A 16,745-nucleotide genomic window follows, 5' to 3' on the forward strand; every position below is an offset into this window, starting at 1 on the left:
CGTGAGGCACAGCGTAGGTCTCTAGCTATCCTGTGGTGGCCTCTACTATTGTGAGCACGTAGCGCTTGCTTTGGCGGGTTTGGGGAAGGGTGATGTAGTCAATCTGCCAGGCTTCTCCGTACTTATACTTGGACTATTGCTCGCTATACTATAGGGGCTTCACCTGCTTGGCCTGCTTGATGGCAGCACACGTCTCACAGTCATGGATAACTTGAGAAATACTGTCTATGGTTAGATCCACTCTTCGGTCTCGGGCCCACTTATAGGTGGTATCTCTGCCCTGATGGCCTGAGGCATCATGGGCCTATCGAGCTAGAAACAACTCTCTTTTGTGTTGCTAATTTAAGTCTATCTTTGACACTTTTATCTTAGCAGCTTGATTTACTTGCTCGTTGTTTCGGTGCTCTTCATTAGCTCGACTCTTGGGGACATGGGCATTTACATGACAGACTTTGATAGGTAGCTTCTCTACCTGAGTGGCAATGTCTTTCCACTCATCTGCAGCCCAGATTGGCTTTTTTTTACGCTGCTAGTTGGCTTTTTTCCACTTCTCTAGCCATCTCTACAGAGCATTGGCTACTATCTACGAATCAGTGTAGAGGTAGAGCTTTGGCTATTTCTCTCTTTTAGCAATGTCTAGAGCTAGTTGAACAGCTTTGAGCTTAGCGAGTTGGCTTGACCTACTTTCTCTTTTAGTGGCTTGTGCAACTTGTCTTGTGGGGCTCTATACAGCTGCTTTCCATTTCTGGTTCATTCTTATGATGTGGCAGGAACCGTCAGTGAAAAGAGCATAGCGTGTTTTTTCTGCTGGCAGTTGGTTGTAGGGTGGAGCTTCTTTAGCACGTGTCACTTGTTCCTGCTCTTCTTTATCTATGAGATTAAAGTTTTCACTTTCTGGCTAGTTTGTAATTATCTCTAAAATCTCAGGGCGATTTGGGTTTCTAATGCGGGCGCGCTGAGTGATGAGGGCAATTTATTTGCTCTATGTGGCATTGGTGGCATGGTGGGTAGAGGGAACTTCTGCTTTGAACATTCATCTTAGCACTGGTAGTCGAGGTGCTAGCAGGAGTTGTGTTTCAGTCCTTACTACTTCTGAGGCAGCTTGAACTCTTTCATAGGCAGCTGAGATTTTCTTTTCTGTTGGAGTGTAGTTGGCTTCGGACTCTCTGTAACTTCGGCTCTAGAATCTTAGTGGTCGGCCTTGAGTCTCCCCAGGCCCCTTCTGCTAAAGGCTTTAGGACAGGCTATTGTTCCCGGCTGCTGAGTAGAGCACGTTCTTTACATCTGGTCCTGTCTTTACTGGGCTAAGGGCTACTGCATGAGAGATCTCTTGCTTGATCTGGGCAAAGGCTTGTTGCTGTTCAGGGCCCCAGTGGAAATCGTTTTTCTTGCGGGTGACTAGGTAGAGAGGGCTCACAATCTGGCTGTACTCAGGAATGTGCATCTTCTAGAAACTTATGGCGCTTAGGAAAGCTTGTGTTTCCTTTTTGTTAGTTGGTGGGCACATTGCTGTGATCTTGTTGATGACTTCAGTGGGAATCTGACGCCTTCTATCGTGCCACTTTACTCCTAGAAACTGGATTTCTTGAGCAGGTCCCTTAACTTTGCTCTTCTTGATAGCAAAGCTAGCCTTCAGGAGAATCTGGATCATCTTTTCTCTTTTCTCAAACACTTCTATTGCTGTGTTTCTCTACACAATGATATCATCGATGTACTGTAGATGTTCCGGAGCTTCACCCTTTTTTAGTGCAGCCTGGATCAGTCTATGGCAGATGGTGGGGCTGTGTTTCTACTCTTGGGGCAGTCGGTTCCAGGTGTACTGCACGCCCTTCCGGGTGAAAGCAAACTGAGGCTTGCATTTTGCAGCTAGAGGAATGGAGAAAAATGCATTAGCAATGTCAATTGTGGCGTACTACTTTGCTGCCTTGGACTCTAGCTCGTACTGGAGTTCCAGCATGTCTGGCACAGCAGCGCTCAATGGTGGAGTCACTTTGTTTAAGGCACGGTAGTCTACAGTCAATTTCTATTCTCTGTCAGACTTGCGCACAGGTCAGATGGGGCTGTTGAAGGGTGAGTGGGTTTTGCTGACTACCTTTTGTGTCTCTAGCTCACGGATCATCTTGTGGATGGGGATCACAGCATCTCGAGTTGTTTTATACTGTCGGCGGTGCACTATTGAAGTGGCAATTGGCACTTGTTGCTCTTCCACCCTCAGAAGACTTACAGCAGATGGGTTTTTGATAGTCTAGGCAAGGTATTCAACTGCTTAACACTCTCTGTTTCTACAGCTGCTATCTCAAATGCTTACTTAAATCTCTTTGGGTCTTTGAAATACTCGTTTTGGAGGAAGTCTATGCCTAAAATGCATGGAGCTTCTGGGCCAGTCTCAATAGGGTGTCTCTTCTACTCATTTCTAGTCAGGCTCACATCAGCCTCTACTAAAGTAAAATCTTGTGAACTCCCTGTCACTCTAGCAATGGAAACAGATTCTTTCTCTACATGTCTTGATGGAAGTAATGTGCACTGTGCACTAGTGTCAACTAAGGCCTCATATTTTTGTGGTTCTGATGTGCCAGGCTAACGAATCCACACAGTCTAAAAAACACGGTTTTCTTTAGCCTCTACCTGGCTAGAGGCAGGGCCCCTCTAAGCTTGATTATCCTTATTTCTCTGGGTAACCGGAGCTGCTTCTTTCTTGCTGGAACTTTTTCTCATAGTCTTGCTATCTAACAATTTATGCAGCTGTTGTGTCATAGCATCAGTAGATTCTCTATCCTATCTTTTTATGTTTTTTCTACAATCACGCAGGAAGGACCACAGCTTAGCCTGTGGGATGCCTTTTCCCTCTCTATCTAGGGAACGTTTGCGTGTGGTGCCAGAGGCCCTAACTTGTACTGCAGAGATCTGGAGAATGTCTTGCTTGAGTTTTTTGTGATTCTCCTCTATCTTGTCTGCTAATCTCTGCACTTGTGTTTCCAGAGCTGCAATTCTTGCATGTGTTGGACCATGCATGGCATCTGCATATGTTCGTAGCTTCTTCGCTATATTAAGCACGGTCTCCTCTGTCTCATCCTGCTTCATTATTGCTAAAGCAGAGGAGTATTCTTGTGGCCTAAGTCGTACAAGTTTTCGCCACATCACAGGTGTACATGGTACCAAGTCGGGGTTCTTAGTGTTTATGTCTTCTGAGAAGACAATCTCCGCTACTGCCATTTCTCTCAAGCGCTGGATCCTTTGTTCAATGGTTTTCTACTGGGTTTGCTGCATATAGAGATCGTTGGCACACAGATATCTTTGTGCCACACTTCTCAGGACCCGTTCTCAGAGACTGCAAGGACTAGCTTCTCTTATCATTTCTTGGTCAATAACTGGATTATGTGACAGGGATCTCAGATGTCTTGCTTCAGTGCTGTCTAGTATTGTAGCCTCGCTTGCAGCATCCTAAAGACGGACTAACTAACTAATTATAGATTTATCAGGTCGTTGAGTATAATCTTTTCTTAGGCCACGAAGATCCTTCAGGGAAAAGGACTCAATAGTATCTCCTGCTCTTGCAGCAGTTGGTCGGGCTCCTGCTCTTGCAGCAGTTGGTTGGGCTCTTGATGTTGTAGCAGCTGGTTGGGCTCTTGATCGTGTGCTAGTTGGTTGGACTCCTGATTTTGTGCTAGTTGATTTGGCTTCTGATTTTGTATCAGTTGGTTTGGCTTCTGACTGTGTATCATTAGTTGCTTCAGCTTCTGATTGTGTGTCAGGTGGTTTGACTCCTGACTGGGTGTCAGGAGGCATTGAGGATCTTTCACTTGAATCATTGTTTACTGGTCGATCGGTTTTGTTTGTGTGCTTCTTTCCCTTCTTTACTGCAGCAACTGCCGGTGTCTTAGCTTCACTGTCTGGTTTAGCTGCAGCCTGAATAGCTGTGGGGTTGGCTGCAGCCTGAGTGACTGATTTATCTCCCTGCTCCCTTGCCTTTATCTGCTGTCTTACAGTGTTTAGCAGTGCGTGACTCATTCTAGAAAAGCTATAAACTATATAGAGGAAAGTCACTAGGTGAAATACCAGGGAGGTGGGGTCTTTAACATTCAGGAGACGCTGAACCTTTTTTAAAAGTGATGTAACTGACTCAAAAGAGAAGAAGGAAAGAAGAGGCTGAAGAGCCTCATTCTCTACTCTTCCTCTAACAAACTGGGTGCAATTGTTGATAAATCTCTAAAATATGCTGCTGGAACTAGGACGCAGGGTAGGACGAAAAAACCATAAACTGAACATACTTAGAACAAACTCTAGTATCTTTATAAGCTTCTTGTAAACTATAATCACTGAACTTAGCAAAATAGCTATTTTAATTTGTGCATCCCTAATGTAAAAGCTGTATGTTAGGGACAATATTGGAGCTATTTTTGGGTAAGAAAATAAACTTAGGGACTAGAAAGGTATTAAAACTTTAAAAAAGCTTAGGGAACAGAAATGCAGAAAAGACTCTATTCTAAGAGACATTAGGAATTTAAGAAGCAACATGGCCACTGACTGTTTAATCCCCACTCAAAGGACAACTAAAAAAATGCAGTTAATAATAATCAATACAAGTTTTTTCTACTCTCTCGTGCCCCACGTTGGACGCCAGTTAGAAATATGTCCTGGTTTGGGACAAATTTGGGAGAAAACCCTTGTATAGGATCCTTCTAAGGAAGCAAACCCACGTGGCCCCTCCCTCTAACCGGTCCGGAAAAAAAACCAAAACCCTCTTTGGAGAAAAGTGGAAAAAACTATTTTACTAAACAAATGAAGTGCATACAAGTATAAAGAATGAATAGTATGAAACAATAAAACCTCTCTTTCTGAAGTGAGATGGCAAACTGAGAAAGTCCTTGCCGTGGGTGTAGCTTGGCTCTCTCTCAGCGTCTCCTCAGTCCCAGTCCCTCCGGCGCTGCTGGAAAATGCCGAGGTTCAGGCCCCGGTGGGCCGCAGGTGCAGCCCCCAGTGCTCCCCTGGGTTTTCAGTCCAGAGCAGGTTTAAACAGTCCCAAGAAAAAGGAAAAAAAACAGTCCAGGGAAATTCTCTGCCCTAGCTAGCTGAAACTAACTAAAAGCAAAGAAAAAAAAAAAAGATCTCTGTCCTGCAGTCTCTCTAAGCCTCCGCCGGACACGCCGTCCGCAGAAGAATGTGGAGGAGTCAGGTAGTTTTCTCAAAACAAACTCCGCGCTTCTCCTTGCTCTTAGAACCAGTCTTAAAGGCACAGGACTCAATATACAGCACAAACAGAACAGACGATTGGGGATACAGGCATCATAAAGTTACCCTAGGACACCACCTTAGTGTTGTCTTTCTTTCTCTCACCGCATCCAGGTTTTTGGTAGGTTTTGCAGAATATTTACCTATCTTCTTTTTTAAGGTAGCTGTTTTGTTATACATGCAGAGTTATAAAAATAATACAAATATTCCAGAGTATTTAGCATGTAAATAAATAAGGAATATTCATTCTTCCTATTGTTTTCCAAACATTAGAAATGTAAAAGCTACACCATACTGTTTTTTATCTATTTCAGTAGTACAGAGGAACATTCAAAACAAGTTTGGACAGAAATGGAGAAATATTCCACTGAAACTAGAGGTGGAATTGATATGAGGTGGAATTTGTCCTTAGCAGCATGTCTGCAGAAGTGCTGTAGGGTACAGTGAAATGCAGACATTTCATGAATCTCTTAAGAGATTGCATATGTAGCAGGGCAGTGCTGGGTAAGATAACTAAATATCATTTAGGTCTGATGCTGTTATGTATCTTGGCACAGAGTACTGTGCATACAATGAAACTGTCATCCCTCACAACAAATCTTCAGGAGATGTCATGGTAAAAGGTTAGACTGGACTATATCTTAAAAATAGACTTTGTATTCCCTTTCTTATGCTTCTTTATCTCTGATACTCAGTGGCAAAAGAATTGCATGATGGAAGAGAGAAGGAACTCCTGTCTGGTACTGATTCCAAGCCTGAAATAAAATTGTCATATTAATAGCAGCTTTAAATTTTGTGTAGAGAATTCAGCTTGTTTGATGGAGGTTGCTACATAAGATAAAAAGGATTTGAGAACACCAAAAAAATTGAGTTGCTGTACCGTTTATTACAATGGTTTTTGAGAATAGAACAGTCTCATATAAATATGTATTTTTGTGTGTATATATATATATATATATACACACACACACATATATATATATATGATTTTAAATTTACCTTTTCTAATTCATTATCTGCACCAGTATTAATTTGTGCATTCAGTTTTACAATTTTGAAGCAACTGGCATCCTGCTTAGCAGAAAAGCACTGCAAGGATGTAAATATTAATCGCCCTTTATATATATATTCTTTTAAATCCATACAAATATGAAAAAAAAAGTTTCAATATGCATTGACTAGAGTGAGGAACAATGCAAAGAATTGTAATTCTGTCCTCACTGATAATGTGATGGCTCAGCATTCTGTACTGAAGAGGAGTTTTGCCCTATGAAGAAATACAGAGGATAAGATGACACCACTTACAGAAATAATACGAAATGTTGCAGCCACACTTGCGCTTATTAAAGAAAACATCATCTCTAGACTTATCCTTATGGGGTCACTTTTTATCTAAGTAAAACCATTACATTGATTAGAAAGAGCTGTAAACATAGCGCTTTTTATATTGCCTTGAATCAGGTGTGCATTTGGAGCAGAATTAATTTTGTATCAGAATAAATAATTCTGTAGACAAGCCTCAGTGCTTAGAGATACATTTTTGGCTCACTAGCTGCCTTCCTGGACTGCTTTTATCTAGTGCAGACAAGCCTTTCTATGGCACTTCTGTGCCATATGTGTGTGCAGAGATCAGATACTAACTTCTTATTCTGAATGCTGACTAAAAGCATTGCTCTCAAATACTCCAGGACTCAACATCGTCTTCTTTTCCTGATAACTCTTTGTGTGCCTGATCATAATGTTTGAAGTTAGACCCATACAGAGAGCCTTAATATTTTCTGCCTGTGGGAAAAGGCTACAAAGAAAAAGCTTTCATGTTTAGAGCTTTTTCAAGGCCATTGTGAAACTATTGCTCTGGGTAAGTTATTAGAGCTATACTGATGTGCCACATCACCTAGAAGATTCCTAGGATCATATCAAGTATGGAAGTTATACCCCGATATTCCTGCCTATCTCCAATGTGAAGCTGAATAATTTTGTAGAATGCTAGTGGTGAGCCTTATCAACCTCAAGGACAGAGAGGCAGAGCAGGCCTTGCACAAGATGTGGGAGTCATAGATTCTTGATACTCTCCCACCATTTCTCTCAGCCATGCTGCCATGCCTGGGAACACTGATGGGCAAGAGCAAAGGCTGGTTTCTGTCTGGGATTTGCTTTAGCTGTACACTGAGATTTACAGAGGCACTTGCTTTTGGTCCTGGCATATGCGCTATCGTGTTTGAAACAAGTAAATGGGTATCATCTCCAGTTTGTTCTCCCTCCCAGCCCCTGAATTCCACATCTATTATAACTGCACATAATCTAGAAGCTCCATTTTAATAATGAGGTATTAGTACTGAAAATTGTTGTTGTGTCCTAAAATTTACATGGAATTTCCTATCAGCATATCCAGAAATTTCTCTACCTAGATTTCCAGAAATTGTTTAATAAAAACATTATGCTCTATTAAGCATAAACCATTATCAGTGCAGCTGATAATACCCAGGATGCAATTCAGTAGATTACCCTGTACACAAATAGGAAAATTTAAAAATTGCGAATTACAGGCATAGTTTTATAGCAGGATCTGTCTCAAAATTGCTTTAATGGTATGGCAAAAATTGAGAATGTCCATGTGGGTGCAAGAGGATTTTGGAAAAGGGAGTAATCTGTTGGGTCTCTTAATGTAACCCTCATCCGCACCCTTGCCAATGATAACCACCTCAGAACAGTGTTTTGGTGTGAAGCCTCCCAGGTAGCCATCAGAATGCACCTTATGTGGTCATGGAATTTTAATACATCTGAAGGCCAGTGACAATGGGAAGAAGCCTATGAAAAAAACTCATTATCTAAAAATTTGCTATGGCTGTACAGCAACTTTTTCTTTACAGATTTTGTTGAACCATTAGAAGTGACTAAAACAGTAGTCACCCTCCCTGAATGTTCTCTTCAACCAGGTTGATTTGCAACATCCAGACTCTGTAGAGATATTTGTGTTAACATCCACCAAATATTTAGTGAATGTGCTGCTTACAGGAAGATACTATTATTCTTACAACTACTACTATTACTACTACTCATACACGGAAGAGGCCTCTAGGGAGCTTGAGGATTTTGGTTGCTTCCTGAAAATCCTGTCAGTGTAAACTTTTGGAGAACTATCTGTGTTAATAATAGTAGCAGTATAAAAAGGATAATTCTGGTTAATTCTCAGAATACATTCTAGGATTATTCCCCATTAGTCTATCAGTAACCTGTAGCTCACAGTGAAATAGAATTTATTTCAGACACATTTAACCTGACTTAAGTCCATTTGAATTTAGGCAAGTATTTGAGGTACTTAAAACAGAAGCTTCATCACCCTGCATGCTTTCCATAGTTTCTTGAGAGGAGGAAGTCACTAACCTCCCCACCCCCTGCCCTTCACAAATAGTTCCACATAGTATTTTCCTCATTGTGTTGTTCAGCAAGAAAGTCTAAGGATGCTCCTGGCTTGGATAGCTTGTTCCACTTCCTTTAGGCCTGTGTTTGCGGTGTTAAATGCATCTAGAAAACTATTTTACTATAAGTATCTGTAAATTATTAGAAATTGTTATTCAATGACTTCTTTGTGTCTGTTAAGAGAATAAGGTTGTAAAAAAGCTTCAATTCACCTTGACTTTTATATCTGTGACCTACTAAAAATCTATTATTTAGTGTGTGATCAACATGCTATCTAGGACTCTGGATATTTTATTCTGTGATTGTGTGCATGTTAAATATCAGTGTAAAATAATGAATACTAAATTTAGTTCCACTGTTAAAAAAAAAAAAAAAAAAAAAAAAAAAGTGCCAAGAGCATTTAATTACAGCTGTTTATGTTTAAAAGGCTGAAGACCATGGAACAATGAACTGAATGGAATGAGCAAGAATTGCCTCCCTGTGCTTTGCATGTTAAAAGTAATGAGGGCAGTCCAAACAAAATTATTTGCATTCTGTCCAACTTTGGCTTGAAAACACCATGGAGTTCTACAGAATAGCTTAATTGCCTAGCATAGCATAATTGCCCGGCATGGGAAGTAACATAATTCACGTCTGACCATGAAATGAACCAGAGAAACTGCTGGGTTTTAACAGCGTGATTTTGACTTATCTTGGCTTTATAATTGTTGTAAGCATGAATCCAGATGTTGATCCCTGCAGCGGTATCTTGTGTTTCATCCTCCTGCATCCTGGCATTATGGTTTTGTGCATTCTGTGGATCTCTGAAACTGTCAAATGGGGGAAATCACAGGTGGGGTGGGAACAGGCTACACCTGACAGAGATATGGCTCTGTCCTGCTGTGCTTCAGATTCTGTGGAAACAGTGTGTGAAAAGTTATGTGTGCTGGGGAAGGTTATAGTATACTATTGAATCAGATCTGCTTCTTAAACCAATAAAATCCTAAATTTATGGAAGAATTTAACAGCATAGTTTTAATGACGACTTCCTATTTTATGCGCAGTTAACACCTTAGTCATGTTATTTATTTCACTGACTTTTCTCAGGATGCTCTAAATAATGAATTGAAAAATTCTCTCTGAGCGTTTGAATTTCCTTTGATGAGTGTGCTTGTGATACACTGCTTATCTGCAGAAGGAGGTGATTCTCAAAAGTTAGAATAGCAAGGAAAATTCATTTTATTCCAAGGTAAGATGTATCAGGTTAAAGTAGTGTTTGAGTAACAAGCCTATCTGACTGTGTATTCTCTCATATAGTAGCTTAGTGTATTGTCTAAATTCCTGTGGTTTTGCCAAGGCAAATGCATCTTCTGTTTGTTTCTAGTTATTTTTGTGTAGGGCTTGTCCTTATTGCTTGATTAGTCCTTTGTTGCTATCATGTTCAATTGTCTGTGAAGATAAATATGGAAAAGGATAGGTGCTGCACCCTGTGGTGTTGAAAGTAACTACAATTTTGTTTCTTGTTGGAACACTCTCTAGTCTGGGGAAGAAATTGTATCTCGCAGGGTACTATGCTGTCAGCGCTTCTTTGTATCAATATTGATCTCTTGATTTTGTCTCACCGTTGGGTTTATCTCACACATGCGCCTTTCTCCTATTTGTAATGTGTGCCCATAGGGATGTAGGGGGGAATGAATGGGATCATATATTACTTCATCCTGCTAAGTACTAAATGAAACTCCAGTACTACTTAACAAAACCAAAACAAAAAAATAAAAATACAACAAAACCAAACAATACCAAAAGCCAAACCAAACCAAAACCAACCAACCACTACCACCACCACCACCAACAAAAAAACCCACTCCAAACCAAAACCAGCAAGCCAAAAAGACAAAAACCATACAAAATCCACATGTACACCTAATGAAGACAGATAATCAGCTAGAAAGAGTGACAGAAAATTCTAAATCAATCTTGATGATTTTTTTTTTTTTTTTTTTTTTTTGTCTCAACAGGTCTACAGTCAGGATGTAACCTCGTGTAAAATGGAAACTTGTGAAGAAAGATACAGATAGCAGTTGGAATTAAAAGTAGTAGATGAATATTTCTCTTCTTAAGCATCAGCTTTTAAAAACACTATGGTCATTTGGGAAGGCTCAAGAGTGAATTGCAAAGTTTTCCTCAGCTCAATCAATGCATTTCTTAGTCATTTCTCCAAGTCACTAATGTTCAGAGATGGTGTGTGATGGAAAAAGGCACCATGTTTCTGTGTTTGTAGCTCCTGTTTTTTGGATTAGTTTGCTGGACTGCTGAACCAATTTCATTTTGAAGGCCAAGGAGTGAATGTGATGGATTTATCTTCAGAGATGAACAAACATGGAAGGAATCCAGTAAGTCATAAACTAGAAGACCAAAAGAAGGTAAGGTTATTCTTAATTACTTAATTATATTTGAACTACTAGCAAATTCTTCGATGATTTTCAGTAAACTGGAAATGAATGTGCTTTTGAGGCTAAAGTAGCCTGCTATGCTCACACAATGTTGCAGTACAGAAAATTCCCTGAATTTGTCTAGCAACCTGTCTCTCAAAACCTGTACTTGTTGACCTGCTGATCTGAAGTAAAAGTCTGATGTCAGCCTGAGACAGGGTGAGATCTTTGTTTTTTACTGTGGATGCATGGGTAGACCCTTCTCATTCTGTTCTACACATAGTTCTGGATATTGTTCAATTTTTATCCTTCAGTATCTATGTCAGTTTAAGCATATAAATTCATGCTTTCGTAGTATGGGAAGTTCTTTTCAGAAATCCTACCTCTGCAACAGACTGTCCCAAAAATCTCACCTTTCAAGTTCGTGTCCTTTGCTTATTTGTACTATGGTCTAGAAATATGTCTAATGCTTATTCAGAAACCTCAATTTTATATCTTAAGCTTTTTGAGGATAATAGAAGGACCCATGTTTTATTGGTATTTTTGTATTACATTAATGGATTTTTTCCTGAAAAAAGTTTTTGCTTGCTTTGTCTCAATTTCTAGTTTATTAAAATTGGTTTTCTCAATTTCTAGTTTATTAAAAGTTCAAAATGCTCTGATTTTCTTTTTGCCTGGGTTCTATAATATAAGGGCTGCAGTGATTGGCAGCCAGCACAGTGAATATGTTCTGATGTAGCATCTGAGGCTGTGGAGTGCTTCAAACAGTGCCCCGAAGTGAGATTTACTGGGCTCTTTGTGTTATTGCATAGGTTCAGTGGGACTGTCGAAATAATGTATTGAAGTGCAGGTTATGTGCTTCATTATTACACAGACTTACAATATATGCCTCTGGCTTGGGTCTTTTTTTCTTTTTTTTTTTCCCTCCTAATTTTTGGTATGAATGTTTCTGTTTTATGTTTTAAGTAATTTTGATCTTGGGAAAAAGTAGGAATTGGTGTAATTTATGGACAACATAAAAATTTCAAGTTCTATAAAATCAAATACTTGGTTTTAGTGTTTCTGAGATATATATGTGTCATTCAGTCATAGCTAATAACCCTCTGTAAAATGCAGAGAATTGTATGAAATATACTATGATAACAAACATGATGTAATTATTATAGAAAATATATTCAGCCTTTGAGCATTTTTTGTGTAACAGAGAAGAGAGAGAGGTATATGATAAAAGATAATTAGTTTACAACATGGGACTTTCTCCACTTCAGAATTCCTACCCTCTGTGGCACGAAAGAAAAGCTGAGAAACATTAGCCTTACTCTCACCATCTGGTGAACTGTTTTCTGAACCATTATTATGTGACCTGGAACCCACTATGGTTGAGTCTCCTTTTCTTCCAACCCCCTCTTATTTCAAAAGACTTTTTACCCTTCATGTCTAATACCTGCAGATTCACTCGTAGGCACTAGCTCTTTGGATTGCTTGGGAGGAGAAGGTTTGTTTCAAAGAGGATCTGTTGTACCTCAAGGTCAAACCTTTCCTTTGAGCCAGTCTGTAGATATTTTATCCATCTGTAGAACTATGTAATGACCACCAAAAGCTCTGCAGTTGATAACAGGCTCTGCTTTTGTGCTGTGGTTGATGCTGAAGAAGTAAATGTGATGATAATAAACAGAAGTATTGTTAGTTTTAATTCTATTTAGGGATCTTTGTTAGTAATTGAATATTATTGATATGCTAATATCATTATAGAAGGCTAATATTTTTTTTAAATAAGGGTTTCTAGGGGGTGGTGAAATATAAGAAGTAGTAGTAATTTGTCTATCTCTTTTTGCTGTATTGTCTCTACATCAAATTTTTACATAATTTTACATTTTACCGCTTTAGAAGATATTGGCTGACTTACTGGCTGACATGGGTGCCTTAATTGCATACTACCTGGATCAGACTAGGCAAGAGTCAAGCTGAATTTCTTGGATACCTTGTGTCCTTACAATAAATAAAAAAAAAATATTCTGAAAATATTCAATTGTTGTGTTGCTGCAGAATACATTGTTACTGTTTTCTGCATGAGCAATTTAGGAAAAAGGTCAAATTGAGAAAAAAGCTCCATATAAGACTTTTCAGGTAGCTTTAAAAATGCAGACTGTGCTTCGGAATGTAACTTTTCTAATAATTTCATAGCTATGCTATATATGTAATAGCATAGGCTTATTTTGATGTGGTCTGGATTTGGGCCTGAACAACTATATTTGAATAATTTTTCATATTGCTAGTCTGTATGACACTCAAATATATCCTTATCTCAAAAGGATAGTGTTTGTCTCATTAAACCTGAATTTTAAATAGGTGCATACTTGTCTTGTCATTCCAGGACTGTCAAGTTCCTTATCCTTCCTGTAGCTGTAAATGGAATGACATTTTTATTGATTTCTGGCAGTAGCTTGCTGTGGTACTGGCATGTTTCACCGGGCTGATGCCACAGTAAAAGATGAAGCTTAGTCGTTAAGTTAGAGCTTTTGGTAGCCATGTGGAAGCAGTAGTCTGATTTTTGTGGCTGAAGGGGAAGGGAGGCAGGCAGGCTAATGGTGCAGAAAGGGTAAAGGTTTTAGGAAGATCATTGTAATTAATTAATTTGACCTCTTACAGAAAACAGGCATAGATAGGCCATCCCTCTACAAATTCTTCTGTCTGGATGCAAAGCCTCAGGAAATAGGGAATGAGCTGGAACAGGTAAATCTGGGATGTCCATCACTTCTGTCTGCCCAAGGACCATGTGTAAATGGTAACTCTGTCCAGAAGTCTTTTCTTCTTCCAGGCTTGATGTACCAGCCATGCAGCTTCATCCATGTAGATATTTCAGACTAAATGTTGTGCTTCTGCATCTGTTTGCCCTTTCCACGGTGTACTGTAATTCCTTATTAAACCAATATGGTAAAACAAGGCTTTAGGACAGAAATGTCAATGGGTAGCGGGTCCATATATTGCTGTTTACAGTTTGGTGTGCAAGTTCATGATTTTAGCACATGGCATAGAGAGCCACAAGCTAGCCTTTTGAATAAGAGATTTCTCTAGGCAACTTGTTTAAAATTACCACTTTAAACGTGAAAGGGGCTGTCTTATCTGTCTGTATTTCATCATTCAGAAGGGTTCTTCTGTTTTCAAAATCAACATTGCAATTTGTAATCTGCTGCCACTTATATGGCTTATGGTAGTTAGTCTTTAAAATGCCTATTCAAAATTTACCAACTACTCCAGTCATTTAATTTTAATGTTTTCCTTACAAAAAAGTCCCATTGTGGCCATTTCTTTGACAGACTATCCAGGTTAAAAAACACCTGCTTGCTGCAGGCAGGCAAAGCCAAGCCTTAGAATGCTGCTGCTGCTGTGGCCCTGCTGAAGTCTGAAGACTGGGCGTGGGAGCCTGACTGGTTCACTGTGGGCATGCAGATGTTGGTGGGGCAGCACACAAGTAAACAATAATACTCTGTGTCTTAAAGGTTTGGCATGTCTGCTTTGTCTGCCATCTACTGCTTTCTGTTCCACAATGTCTAGGGTGTTGCAGACAAGCCCTCTGAGTCCCTATCCTGACTCACACCAAAAGATATGTGCCTGGATTAGAAATCCATTATGCAGAATACAGAATTATATTCTTGCAGAATTTCTTGTTTCCAAAATAGGAGACTTTGCACCTCTACACATCTTTTCACTGTCTTGGAATTCTGCACACCCAGAATGGTTACAGGTATAGTTTTTCATCGCATTTCCTTTAAACTCTATTGACAAAAGGCCTTGATTCTTCTGTTTAGAGGCAGATCCAAACCAAATGAGAAATAGAGGAAAATTTTTAACAATGCACCATCTCCCCCAAATATATGCTTTGAAGCTAGATATGTGAAAGTATAAGAATCTCTGTTGCTTTCAGAACAGATGATAGTGGGTTTTTTTTTTCCTTTGGTAGGTAGGTGAGCCACTGTACCCAGAGGGACTTTCAAATAAATACCAAGGCTCTATTACTGGACAATAATTAAATATAACTAATTAGCAGGAATAGCAAGGAAGCCTTGTCTAGTGTTAGATGTTTTGCTGATCTCCCTGGTAGCCATTTGGAGATAAATTAAAAGTCCAATAATCAGTTAGGTTTTGCTTGGTAGGGTAAAATAGTTTACTTTTGAAAACATCAAGCAGTCTTGATATGCAATTCTTTAGAACAAGAAATCAAGAGAGATGGTTTAGAAGGGGCATATGTAATAGGAACAATCAGCATGTACATCACACTGTTTCTCCATCCTCTGTCTCCTTTGTCTAATATTCAGTGCATGAGACAGCATTTCAGGAAAATCAGATTATGTCCTCACGAGGCAGTTGGGCCAGAAGCATAATTTGTTCTCATGAACACTCTACTACTGCTGTGTCTGTGCTCCCCATTTTCACAAATCAGTTTTCATTTTTATGACTAAATCTGTAGTCATTCAACAACTGTTTTGAAAAATAATGGCATGAAATCTTGGGCAGGCCAGAGTTGTTGCTATTCTTGTTTAATAGTGCATTTTCATTTGCAGACCTAAGATCTGAATGATGTTTGTTACATGAACAAAAAGGTTGATTTCTCCATTCTGATTTTATTTCTTTCTCCAAGGCTGCTCTGAGCTTTCTAGCCCTTCTCCTTATGCACCCCAGTCCCTCCTATGCATATATACATATAATGTATATTCTGTGCAGTTCTTGTCCATCTGCTCATCTGTCTGTCAGGGGATGCTTTGTGAACAACTGGAGGTCTGAAGACCCTCTGAAAAATCAGAGATTCATTAGCTTCAATGTTCACTGTTATCCCATATTGCACAACAACTGGCAGGGATTTTGTGGGCTATTTTTCCGGACATGTAAGTGTTCTAACCAAAAATAAAGCAGCAAGGGAATCATGAGGGTTCATCAGGGCTGAGGGAAGATATTTGTTCCTTTTTTTTTTTTTACTTTGATACCCTAGAATTAGGCACAGATAAGAGCCAACAGAGCTGCTAAGTAGAAATGGACTGTAGGGATAAAACTACAGTTGCTTTTCTATATCAGCTTGTCATATATTACCTCTGTCATCCCTTCCCTTAAGCCTTCTCCCTCCACATTCCATGTGTTTTCTGTTTCAAAAGTCTTGCTAGAATGACTTGAATTATCTCCCTGTCTGTCAAACCTCCCTGGGGCCCCACCACCTGACTTCTCACTTTCTGAAATTTTTCTGTGCATGCTGCTAGGGAAGTTCAAATTAAAAAACAAACAAACAAACAAAAAACTTTACAGCCTTAATAAATGGAGTTAAACATCATTTTATGGAATATGAATCATGTATTTAATAATTTATAATGTAAACTCATGTCCTCTGCTGCATATTAACAGGGCTTCTTCTTCCTTTTGGAGAACCATGATGTAAATAAGATAGTATGTATTTCTCTTTAACACTTTTTCATTGCCTTCCCCAAGCCATTATTTGCAAGAAAAACTTGCTTACAGAGAAGCATTTTGTCCCAGTGCTGCACCAAAACAGCTAAGAAATTAAATACTGATTAAATGAATAATTTTCTTAAAATGATACTAGCTGATTTTTTAAATATCTTGTTAGTATGCCTTTGTTTTGTAGATGGTTGCTTTCCTTTTCAAATGCTATCAGTTTTATCTTACAGTTGTTGCTGT

The 16,745-nt window shown here is 39.2% G+C and overlaps 1 protein-coding gene across 1 annotated transcript in view; it reads left to right on the top strand.

The window, feature by feature from the left end:
- Nucleotides 1-16,745, top strand: part of NAV3 (neuron navigator 3) — a 546,625-nt gene that overhangs the window by 134,095 nt on the left and 395,785 nt on the right. The window contains exon 2 of the mRNA XM_040061191.2: nt 10,647-11,051. Coding sequence (XP_039917125.1) covers nt 10,980-11,051 — 72 coding nt within the window. The 5' untranslated portion in view covers nt 10,647-10,979. The remainder of the gene's footprint in view (nt 1-10,646; nt 11,052-16,745) is intronic.

This window comes from Hirundo rustica, chromosome 4 (assembly GCF_015227805.2).
Source record: "Hirundo rustica isolate bHirRus1 chromosome 4, bHirRus1.pri.v3, whole genome shotgun sequence".
Taxonomy (NCBI): Eukaryota; Metazoa; Chordata; class Aves; order Passeriformes; family Hirundinidae; genus Hirundo; species Hirundo rustica.